General features: G+C 38.7%; 1 protein-coding gene across 3 annotated transcripts in view; it reads right to left on the minus strand.

The window, feature by feature from the left end:
- Positions 1-910: 910 nt before the first annotated feature.
- The window catches only part of RFX7 (regulatory factor X7), a 143,937-nt gene continuing 132,175 nt past the window's right edge, over positions 911-12,672 (minus strand). For all 3 annotated transcript variants that reach the window (XM_043921175.1, XM_043921176.1, XM_043921177.1), the window contains 3 exons: positions 11,542-11,749; positions 8,311-8,606; positions 911-7,114 (listed from right to left, as the gene is read on the minus strand). In XM_043921175.1, the coding sequence (XP_043777110.1) occupies positions 3,836-7,114; positions 8,311-8,606; positions 11,542-11,749 (3,783 nt within the window). In that variant the 3' untranslated portion in view covers positions 911-3,835. The remainder of the gene's footprint in view (positions 7,115-8,310; positions 8,607-11,541; positions 11,750-12,672) is intronic.

Genomic DNA, 12,672 nt, shown 5'->3' on the forward strand with positions numbered 1-12,672 from the left:
CTTGAGTGATTGCTGTCTTCCTTAGGATTTTTCATTTTCTTCAAGTACTTTAGAATTTTGGTTTGCAGGCTCCTATGAGTCTTCCTGCTCTTCTCCTCTTCCCTTCCCAATCTCCACTCTCTTCTTGCCTTTTATGACAGGTGCTTCTGCCACCTGTCCACACTCAGGGCTCTGGTCCTGTGGTGAGAGTGGGGCTACTGAAGACCTACACAGATCTGTTTCACAAAGAAGGAGGCTCTGGCTCAGGCAAGACCTGGCTACAGTATAAGTTACAGTCCTAGGCACTGGTTGTTAGTGTATCTAAACTGCATCTTAGTTTCAAAAGTTAGGAAACTTCAAGTCAGATGGTGGCTTCTTATTCTTTTAGATTTGAAATTTCTGGGTGGTCTTTCTTGCTTCCAGACCTAGAGCTCAAGTTCTGGCTTACAAGTTCAGTGCACTTATCACTTTGTATTTCTGGTTGACCAAAATGCCTATAATGCTTTTGGACACAGATGTGCTTTAAAATTTTCTCAATTTTCTATTATTTTTCAATTCAAAGATCCCCAAATACCTATATTTAGGTATACCACAGACTAACATTTTAAAGCAAACATTTTATGTCAATGAACAAAAGGAAAGATTTGTTGTTCTTGTTGTTACAACATAAAACTCTGTCATGTATCATTCATCAGTAAAAAATCGTAAGTGAACAGCAGAGTTTGGATGAACAAGATAAGATCCATATAGCCTTCTGGATTAATGAGAGAGACTATATTGGCAGCACTGCTCCTCCTTATGCTGATTCCACACCCTCCCCCACCAATTTCCTCAACTTTCAAGAGATCAAAGGAAGAAGTGCTTCAGGCCTGTTTACAAAATGACATGCGCTCTACATAAAATAGATTCCATAAACCACTTTAAAATCCAGTCAGTTTAATATAAAATGTTTTTAATTGTTTTTGAAAACATTTAAAAAACAATTTTTGAGCACTTTCAATAAAAAAAGAGAACTGAAATGCTACTGCAATATTCAACTACTGTAGTTTCAGCAGGTACAACAGACAACAAAACACTGGGGAAATCTTGACTTTTTGCACTAAATGAAAACATGAAACAGGGCTTGTTTTTGTCATTTATGGTGTAGTAAAGCACATTATAGTACAAGACTCTTATATGAACCTCTGATGCACTGCACAAAAAAACACTTTCCTTCTTTTCAGTTCAAAAGTCAGTGCTTATTGCAATTATATGCAAAATTATTTACTTCATGAAGTCTTATCATGATAAACAGTATGCAAAATGTTTAAAACGTCAAAACAATGAAAATAATCTGAGAAAAGAACATATTCAACAATAACTAAGCAGAATTAGTAAACATAAAAAAGTAAATAACTTGTGAATAACTATGTTTGTCTGGTTAACACTGAACCAGTTTCAATACAGCCAAGAAAAAAAAAAAGTGGTTACAGGAATACCTAGTACTGTACAAGATAAGTCAATAACACTCATGCACATTTTGTGATCATGTATTAACATGGTGAAGCAAACTAAACTTAATTCTTCCTGCTGTAATATTCTCATGTAAGAGAATAAGAAATAGAAATATCTCATTGAGATTAATGCACATTGCTACATAAGACAATTTTATCTGTCACTTTGATGACATTTTGTCTTTTCATAATGAAACACATTTAAAAAGTTTAATCTGTGGACTGTATTGGTTGCATTTATCCTAAGAGATGTGCCTACCACAGGTTCAACAAATTTAGTGCAATATATGAACCCCAGAAAGTTTGCTGGACGAATTCAACCAAATTTAAAGTGTTTGCTGCAATACTGTACAGGGGGTTAAAAATCCTCCAGTCTTTATATTTTTATCAAAAAAGATTCCCATTATTTTTTATATTAGTAGGAAGCTAATAATGTAAACAAGGGATTAGAATGGCCTCAAAATCTCCTTTTCAGAGTGTCTCATATAGAAAGGCTCCCATCATTTGTTAAAAGAAATCACACAGTTTCCTTTGGGCATTGCATACTTTGGTGTGCAGTAGTGCTGTGTCTCAATGTACAGTGAAGAAATAACTAGCATCAAGAAAAAATATCTAACAGATCATTAAATCAAGGTAACAGCAAACACACAAATGTCAGTAACTAGGACATATCAATATATAAACCTCTGAGCCAACCCTAGCACCATTTATTTATCAAAATGTTAATATCCTACCTTGCAAATTTATTTGAACAATGAAACCTTATTAAATTAAACTCTTCATCACATTTGTTAAATATTCATTGATTGTAGTCTTTTGATTGGCTTACTAATTAATTAAGGTAAAGGAAAGCTTAGTTAGGTTCAAGGTAGCAGAGCAATGGTTTAAGGACAACTTTAAAAATTTAATGGCAAATTTTTAAGTCTATTTGAAACTAACCTTGAAACTCACTTAAATGGAGCTGTCAACTAGTGAGAAGACTTGTGTCAGCATGAAATTCATAAATAATTATTCACAAAACAAAATGGGAGCTATAAGAGAGAAACATTCTAAAACAAATCCTGAGTGCTTCTTTTTGCAATTGTGGTTATCACAATAAATAAATTAAGCATGTTATAAAATGCTCCTCTTCTTCAAGTACTATTAGATATCCCCCCTTTGTTTTATCAGAGATAAAGATTTGTGACTTCGGACCTTGGGTGGTGAAATATTATTGTTTTTTCAGTTTTTTGTGTCATCTCTCTCCTGCTTGCTTGTGTTTCAAAGGGATCCCATGATCAAACTGCATTTCTATATTCAGGAGGAGTGAAGGAGCCAGTCACTAAATTGAGGACTTAAGAATACTATAAATACAAACCTTCAAAATAAATCTTAAATAGAATTTAATATGTGCATATAGACATATTGTGATGAAACTAAGAAAATGCTTTTTAGTTTCCTTCTAAATTTTCCTATCTCAACTAACCAGATAATAAAACAAGATATTCTTCTAACATGCTTGCATTTATTCTATTAAATTATAACACTTCGCATTACTTACTTGCTTTGTTTACGTGTGTGTGTGTGTGTGTGTGTGTGTGTGCGCGCACACGCGCCTGCATGGGTGCGTGTCTCTGTGGTAGCTCCACATTAAAACTAACATTTAAAAGAAGACTAACGCAAGGTCACAAACAAAAATGGCTACTAGTTTTTCCTTTTAATAATTTTAGTGCAGCTTTTGCTTTCCTTATATTAATATTTAATTTTCCATTATTTCCTCCTATTTAAGCCCTTCGTTGCGGTGCAAATGGTACTGAAGTCCCAGAAAGTCCTACAGAGATTTTATTTTTTCATTCTACAGTAGCTCTATGCTTCAAGCCTAAATACTTATAATAACCTGAATATTATCCCTGTTTCAAGGAAGACCTTCTTGTCTACAGTTCACCTTAGCTATGATTTCATACTTAAAAAGATAATGCCAACAACAACAAAATATCCTATACCTAAAAATCAACAGTTTCCTCTAAAATCTGTGCAGATCAACCGATGAAATAAAATGAACTTATACAAAATAAAGATCTAGACTGCTCTTGTAAAAGCTGGTTATTCTTTTGTTGACTAACAAACAATGTGATTAAATGGGGAACATTACAAAATTTAAAACCTAATATTTGTTTTTCTACAGCCTACTCTTTTCAGAAACTTGGTAAGAACTGAGGCGAGTCTAACCATTTCCTACTGAAGAAGAAACCACTTCGGCAGCAAACTCTTTTTAAAATGTCACAATTAATAGTAAGTGTTTCTGCTGCGGGAGGCACTTCCATTAAGACAAATACAATACATATGTCTTTAGTTACAGTGTGCTACATATTATAAAACACAATTTAACCCAACATTTCAACAGTAGGATGGTCCTTGCTTTCTATCCATTCAAAACCTGATGAAGTCATAGAGCTCATGGAGTCACTGCAAATTTGTTGAAACAAGGGGTCATTCTTTAATTCTTCCAGTGTAGGTTCATCATCTTGTCCCTGCTGACGACCTGGATCAAACAGTAGATTTGGGTCTAGAGTGTTCAAATCGTTGATGCTGCCTGAGAGCTCAGAAGACAACCTGATGTCGCTAGAGAAGTCAGACGCAGGATTAGTGAGGTCAGATGCTACCTGACCTACTAGCTGCTGGCTGGTCTGCAAGCTGTCTCCACTCAACAGGTCTTTAACAGTGCTGCTGAAATCTAACTGTTGCTCTCCAATTTCTGATTGTGCTTGATTATCCCCAGGAGAAAAACTGATCTGATCGGTGCTATTACTTTTGGTGAGGTAAGATGGTGCTTGGAATTCATAAATAGAAGTGCTGGAATCGATCATATTCTGCGGATTGGCACTCGGAAAGACAGTGGACGTTTCCAAAATCTGAGTGAGATTCATCCGGGCGGTGTAATTGGAGGGCAGATTGTTCATGCCCAAACCTCTCACAGCATCATCATTGTCAGAATCAAGTTTACTCAACAAAACATTGGTTATTTTCTTACTGTTCGTTTGCTTTTGAAGAGCGTTTGGGAAGGCTGTTTGCATCATGACTGTCAATGGAACTGATTGACTTCTTTGAGCTATGTTGTTGGCACATGCATCTGTGTGGACATTTGTGAAAACATGAACTTCGGGGGTTATTGGACTTCCAAAGGGGGTCACATTGGATCGGGGGATATTAGATACTGGGTAGAGGGTGCTTCCACTAAGATTACGCTGGCGATGAACAGCAGGGCTCACACTCCGGCACCTGAAGTTGCTGCTGGCAGATGAATTAGTTCCTTTATTATCAAGAGGGGCAGGGACTGCAAAACCCTCCTGTTTGTTGGTGTGATTTACAGTGGCACCTTGATGCTGCACAGGAGAGACAGGAGTCAAACGACCGAAATGACCGTCATGATGTCTGGACTGAGACTGGTAGGACTGCCCAGGCACAGCGAAAGCGTGAGGTTTCCTGAAACGGTCCTCCACGAGTTCCTGATAGCTTGGGAGAATGCCATGGCCAGAAACAGATGAATTACCAACCCCACTATACCCATTATTCATCCATTCAAGCTTGGTTTTGTCAGGGTGTGTGGCCATGGGTCTTTGCATCGGCTTCACAGGACTACTTGAGACAATGCTGGCATCATGATATGCCATACTGGAGCTTATTGGGGTAAATGCAAAAGGATTCCTGCATTCCACGGGGCTGGGAGGGACACTGCTGCTGCAGTTAGAGTGTGGCGTACCGATGGGTGTGTGTCGGCTACTTCCCAAAGCACTATCCACAGGTGTCGTTTGGGCCAGCCTGGAGCAAGGGCTCTCCCGTGACAGACTCTGCGACCCAGCAATCATTTCAGATGTGGGGGTCGGGGTGGGGGTGGGGGTGGGAGTGGGGGTGGGGGTGGGGGTGGGGGTGTGGATTGGAGTGCCATTGCTATGAATTGGATGATAGAAGTGGGTGCTGGAGGCGTGAGACGACATTGGAGCTCCTGGAGTCACGGACTGACTCTGCAGGGTCATTCCCAAACAGTTACCATAAGAATGAGAGTTGTTCATCGACATCTGCTGCTCCATGAGCACCAGCTCTTCTACAATACTATCCTGTGTAAGCTCATCGTCAAAAGGAAAGTAGCTTTCATTTGTTTGGGAAACAGAAGGCTCAAACTCCTTCAGTTCGGACTGTAGAGGTAACTGATCTGAAGACTGTGCTTGTATTTGATTCAAAGAAGATTCTTGGATCTGGCCATGCAGCTGCTGGGAATATGTGTCCTGTGGCATTCCTTCTAATTCCCAAACAGACTTCTCTAAGTCATTGATATCAGAGTGCTCGGGAATTGTCATAACACTGATATCTTGCTGTTGTTCACAGCCGGCAGATATAAACTCAGAATCCTTAGTGACCTGTTGCCACTCATTTGGATTAAAGCTGCCATCTGATTTTGAATCATTGTCCAAGAGAAAGACACTGCCTTCCAGCTTTACTTTGATATCTGGAGATGATGATGGTGTGGCTTGCTGTTCTAAAGCTGAATCGCTGGTAACAAGAGCAGAGGAATCCACGGGCTGACTTGACACTATGTGTGAGTTGACATGTGTTGAGACCTTGCTGGAAATCTGAGCACCTGCTGCTGAGCTCTCTGTTTTCCCTGAATGTGGAACCTTTTGGTCCTTTTTAACACTGCCTGGTTTCTGACCTTCTGGGATAACTGCAGACAGCTGTTCCACAATTGGTTTCTTTATAGGAGGCACCTGGGACTCTTGCAGTGAAGAAGAGAGCCGCTTTCTTGGACTTTTAGTGCATAATTTAGGGTCTTTATTTATTGAGTCACCATTAGACGGTGAGCTGGTGCTGGTGAAAGTGAAGTTCTGGGTGGCAACTGAGAGAGTGACAGTGTTCTGATTATTGCCTGTTGAAGAGCCTGGTAGAATTTCATTACAGCGATTTTTGCATTTGGTCCTCTGGTCACAGACCTTAGTTGCTTTTATTTCAATGACACCTTCATTGGAAGGTTTTTGTACTGCTCCATCTGTATTACTTTTCTGTCCCGAGAGGGCACCAGGTGTTGTTTTGGGCATGTCGGTCCCGTCAGAGCTCTCTTGGCACTGTATCGGAGGCTCATCTGATGACGTCTCAGGCTCCATTTTGACTTCCACGGCAGAGGGTCCCCCGGTGCTGCTGGTCTTGGATCCGGGAGACTGAAGTGAAACAACAGAACCATTCTTGATCTGTGGGATGGTCCGCGCTTCTTCTGTTGTCCCTGTAGCACTGTTTGCTGAGGCAGAATGTTTCAGAGGGGCACTGCTGCTGCTGGGTGTGAGGGATATCGCTGTCATTTTCACCACATTTAGAGAACTCATGTGTGAGGTGGGCACAACGGCGGTTTTGATGGGACTACTAGTGAAGAGGACAGTAGTCGGAGAGCGGATGGTGAGTGCACTGGTGCTGGCTGGCTTGGGTAAGATCTGAGGGTAGCGGTGCCGGGCAGAACGATCCCCGCCAGGGCTGGCCGGGACGTTCTGAGGAGTCTTTGGTGTCTGTTTCACAGACTGCATATGCTGAGTGACCACCTGTACATTGAGGGGAAGAACTTTGCCATCAGAAGAACTCATTGGACTTGGTGAAGTTACCAATTGCCTGGTCCGTTGGACCTGTTAAAAGGTGGAAAACAAAAATACCAGATTTATCAAGTCCAGAGTATAAACAGCAATTCATATAATTCATTAGTATCGAGGCGTTTTATACATGTAACACTAAAAAGAAAAAAAAAACAAAAAAAAAAACAGTTCCTATGTTAGACAAGAATTCTTTTAGACCAGATAAATAAACACTATATGCAACACAGTGTAATATAGTTAACAAATACAATGATATGTAAGAAGAATATTAAGATGTCAGTAAAAAACTTCACATTGCTAAAACAATGATTTTTTTAAGGAGGTTATAGGGAGCAGAGATAAAATCTGAAGAACTATCACAACTATTTAATATAGAGGTAACTAACTGGAATTTGTGCCAAGATGACTCACTCACAGGGGAGACTATCTTATATGTAGACTGACCTTGGACATTACTAACAAACCACTGTGGATAAGGTCTCAGATAAAACTACCGCCTTCCCCAGTTCGCTGTATAATGATCAGTGCAAGAGAATGGTTCCCAGGTACTCCATGCTTTAATGACAGGATGATGATGATGATAATGATAAGAACAAGAAAAAAATAAGATACAATATCTTTCTAATAGTATCACAAATAACAACCTAAAATACCATCTTGCTTTAGCACGATACACTCTCATATTAAAAGCCTGTTCGTCATAACCTCAGTTGTGTGGGACAGGCAAGGAGTATACCAAGACCTCGATTTGTTGATAAGAGAGACTCAGAGTAACTAAGAGACTTGCCCGAGGTCCCGTGTTCAGCAAGCCAGAGATGGGACTATATTAATGTTTTACCGCTACACATTACAATTTTGTTCCATCTGAATGATAAAAAGAAAAAAAAAATTAAACCAAAAAAAAAAAAAAAGCCTGCATTTGTGTCATCTTTGCTGAGCGAGAGATGAAACAACTCTGAAAATGACTTATCTCCTATCTTATATCTCTGACTGATTATGTGCAAACTTATGTGTCTTGTAATTTCACTTCTGTTTATAGCTTATTTTGTAGACAACAACGTATATCCTGAATAAAAGACAACCGATTGAAGTGAAATCTTTGTGTGGTCACAAACTCAGTTTATACCTGAATTTATACCTCTGCTTGCCTCCTCCTCCTGTGCTACTTTTAATTAAACAACGGACTTCCCACCATCCCAGTCAGGCCAAATGCTGTTTAATGATATTACCGGAATGGGACTAGGGACAGCTGCCACGACGATACCGATAGGTTGAGGAGAGAGGATTGCAGGGTTCCCATTAGAGAGATTAGTCACTCCATTGCTTGCCGCGCCTTCTGATTTTTTTGCTGAGGATTCTCCTGGCAAAGGGGATTGTAGTTTCTGTTCTTGCTGTTTCTTCTGGATTTTCCGTTGCAGTTGCTGTTTAGCGTCAATAGGAGATGGCAGAGTCTTCACTTGAGGCTGAAAGGAATTACTTTCAGCAGTAGGTATAAAAGCAGAAGGCTGGGTAATTCCTTTAATTCCTGAAAATAAACAGAAGGGAGAGCGTAAATACTCTTTAGATAAGGCAGTTACAGTTCAATTTCTTTGATTATGTAGCCATCTACTGGACAAAGCAACAAACCCAGGACATTTTAACTCACAATTTCTTTACAAAGCATTAACATTACACTTACAGTTTATAAATATTTGCCAATATGGTTTTAACTGAACCTTAAAATATGGCTCAGCTTGGTAGTTAAATCAGCAGTAACAGATGAAGATTTTGAAAAGAATAGTAGTTATATCACTAATGTGCAGAAGTTAAGACAAGTCAGTGCCAGGCTAACATGTTTTACATTTTATCAGTGGATGTCAGAAAATCTCCTTCCCCTCTTCTCTAATTAAGAAATTCATGTATTTTTATGATTTTAATATTCAGCCCACAAGGGGCACTCAATACATATTTGCAGAAACCATCTATATCTTAGGAAAAAATGCACGGGGAAAACAAGTCTTTAATTCCACAAGAATTTCATAAAAATAGGTACTACAGTTTTAACTCATACAATTATATCAGTATGACTTAGGAGAAATTAAGCAGAATGTCTTAGTAAGACTGAGGTTAATAAAGTCTAAAAAAAGGGTCTCCGAGGAAACTTTTTCAAGCAGTAGTTAAGATGAAACACTGAGAAAAAGGAATGATAAAATAAGCGCGGGATAAATTTTAATTTAAGAAAAACTGATTATGTAATAAATTTAATTTTTCAAAAGCTCATTTCACATCTAGGGAGTGGCACTAAGATCAAGAGAAAGGGAGCAGAGTCAGTAAGAAGAGTGGAGGGAGGCCAGGGGAGGACACCCCGTCCTGAGGGCACGCCCTGCCCTTCCCTTCCCCAGACGTTCTGCTTTTCATCCTGTGGACAGCAACAGCCTGGTGAGTGGGAGACGGGAAGGAGAGAAAGTGGCTGTAAACTCTCACCCACACACTCATTTCTCAACAATCTCTCATTTTCTGACCGCCCCTTTAATCACCTAAGTACTATTTTTCCCCTCAAATCCAACTCAAATCGCACCGCTCCCATGCAACCCGCAGCCTCGGCTCCGGCTGCTCAGCACCTGCGCCCCAAGAGCCTCTGCCAACCGCCCGAAGCTCTCTGTCTGACGCCTCCTGCCAGGGCTTCTGGGCAGGAACGGGTTCCAAGCAGCTGACTTAAAAAAGGACATCTGTAATACAACCTGTTCTTAATATGGAGACTATAAAAAACCAGACTCACCTTCAAAGGATGAAGATTATTCACTACAAAAGGTATTTTTAAAAGTGGCAGTGGCTGAGAACAAAATTGCGAGATTCTAAAATACTGAGTAACGACACAGCTGTTAAAAGAACAGCCTCCCAAGCTACTTTCAAAAAATTACAAATGTCTAAATTATATATTATTTATTTATACAAATGTCTATTTATATGATTGTCAGTGTTTTCATTTATAGAATATACCTTTCTTCACATTTACACCTTAAAAATCCATTAATTCAACATTCTTTTTTCAGTCAGCCTATGTGAATAATGAGGGAAATAAGAAGACAGACGTTTCTTTACCCTATGATATCTCCTAAATCCTCAACGTGTTCCTCTTCTGGGTGTCAGTAGGGTAGGAGAAAGGGGACACTGAAAGTTGAAGGGCCCATATCTTTTTTGAACCTGTTTTGCCAGAAGCTAGGAACAGTCTTATGGGAAGGAGTAACCTTGGTTTTGGAGACAGACAAATCAGGATTCAAATTCTGGCTCCACAACTCATCTGACTGTGGACAAATAGTCAGATGGACTTAACTTCCCTTAGTGTTAGTCTTTTTCTGATCTTTAAAATGGGAATAAATATCATGTATCTTACAGGACTGCCGTGGGAATAAATGAGGTAACAGATGTGAACTAACTAGCTACATAAGGCTGCTCATGCACTCTTCAATTTGAGTCATCCGGTTTAACTGAGATAGGAAAAATTATGAGGCTCTTGTAAAAGGCTATTTTGGTCATACTGATGGTCCTCAAATGACAAAAAAAAATGACAGAACAGAACAATCTCACACACATACCACAAATGCTTAAAGCTTCTTAAACATAGAGGAAAAGGATTCCTTACTAAAATAATGAAGTTAAGATAAAAAAGTAAAGTTATTCAAGAGTATAATTATAGTCCTCACTGTGATAAATCTACTGTTTCACATTAATAAATTTTTTTAAAAGAAGTTATAATTTCCTAGAGTAGTAACAAAATTTATTCACTCTTTCTTAGGTTATTAAAGTATGACCAAAATAAGACATTTAAAAAATTTCATGAAAACAGGTACTTTATACAGCTATTAACTTACAAGGGAGTCATTATTCTAATGATACTGCCAGTCCTCAAACTGTCAATTCTAGAGTTCCTATCTGAATAAAAACAGCCATTTGAATGCATATTTAAAAAGTCACTCTTGTTATTTCATAATAATGCTTCATTCACTTGATTTACTTTTTGTTAGACTAGGTACCTTTCACATTGTCCAAAGATCATTTCATTTATAAGTATTAGTTTTGGGGACAGGAGTCTCAGCAAGTAATTTAAAAACTTAACCTTACTATTTACTTGTAATATTTATTAATTTAGAAACACATATATACTTAAAAGTGCACATACATATATTCTTTAAACTTTAAAATAGCAATGGAAAAATGAATGAAATAACAACTGGCAAAGCATAATGGTTTCATAGTTAAGCAGATCAACATACAAAGCTGTAACTTAAAATGTATCATGAAAAAACTATTATTATTATTTTCGGTAGCTCAATAAGCCCATCTGAATTTAGTATTAAATGAAGAGTGAACATATACAAATACTAAAAAGAGAAAGAAGTTTTATGGCTAAACTCTTCTTTTACCACCAACTCTAGATGTAGTAACGCCCTGTCAGTTTCAGCTTGTTAATAACTTTGTACCTGGTGGTGCTGCTGCCATTACAGTAAGCGCTGCCATCGACTTGGTGCCTATATAGTGACTTTTTACAAGGAAGCGGGCTAATTCCAAGACCGTGTCAAATGGCTGGCTTAACACCTTCTGGGCCCACTCACACACAAGACGGCAAGCAGAAGAGATAACTTCTTCATCAATGTTCTGAAGCTGCCCAGAAGGTTCAGCGCCTTCCAACTAAACAGAAGAAAAAGGGGGGAAAAAAAAAAGGCTTTTAAAAAGAAAGTTCAGAGAAATTAAATTGAAGCACACTCAAGATACATAGGAAGTGAGTGAGTGAAAGTCACTCAGTTGTGTCTGACTTTTGTGACCCCAAGGACTGTAGCTCACCAGATTCCTCTGTCCATGGAACTCTTCAGGCAAGAATACTGGAGTGGGTTGCCATTTCCTTCTCCAGGGGATCTTCTTGACCCAGGGAGTAAACCTGGGTCTCCTGCATTGTAGGCTGATTCTTTACTGTATAAACCACCAGTGAAGCCCCTTAATCAGAAGATATAATCTAAATCTGTCAGGTCAAAGCAGTACTAAGTGACTGGTGTTGGCAGGCAGAAAAGTAGATCCTTGCAAATATGAGTCCTATGCCTGTACCTACTGGTGCATAGCCATTAGCAGCACTGTGAATATAACATCTAAACATATGTTGTTAAACATACATGAAGAATAACAGATCTGAATTTTTCTAAAAGCCTTTTCTAACATCAAGAAAACAAACTATCCATGAACTATATTTTCTCCTCTGAAAACATTCATTCTATACACGTTACTCTGTAGCTCCATTTGACAATATACACCATGGATAGATCTACAAATCAGTAACTTTAGATCCATCTTTTTTCCCCTTAATTTCAAGAAATAAGTAATGTAAGTACATGTGAAATAAGTAATGTACGCTAATAGTTTCCAGCCATTGTTGAGTTTTTTGACTTGTTTATTTAGTAAAAGGTGCAGTTCCTGGTCCCTGGTTTAATCCAAATGAGACTAGGTAGTATGCATTTCAATGTTGATAATTAAGGTACAATTTTACTTGGGATTCCCTGGTGGCTCAGCTGGTGAAGAATCCACCTGCAGTGTAGGAGACCTGGGTTCAATTTCAGGATTGG

The sequence above is a fragment of the Cervus elaphus genome, chromosome 12 (assembly GCF_910594005.1).
Source record: "Cervus elaphus chromosome 12, mCerEla1.1, whole genome shotgun sequence".
NCBI lineage: Eukaryota > Metazoa > Chordata > Mammalia > Artiodactyla > Cervidae > Cervus > Cervus elaphus.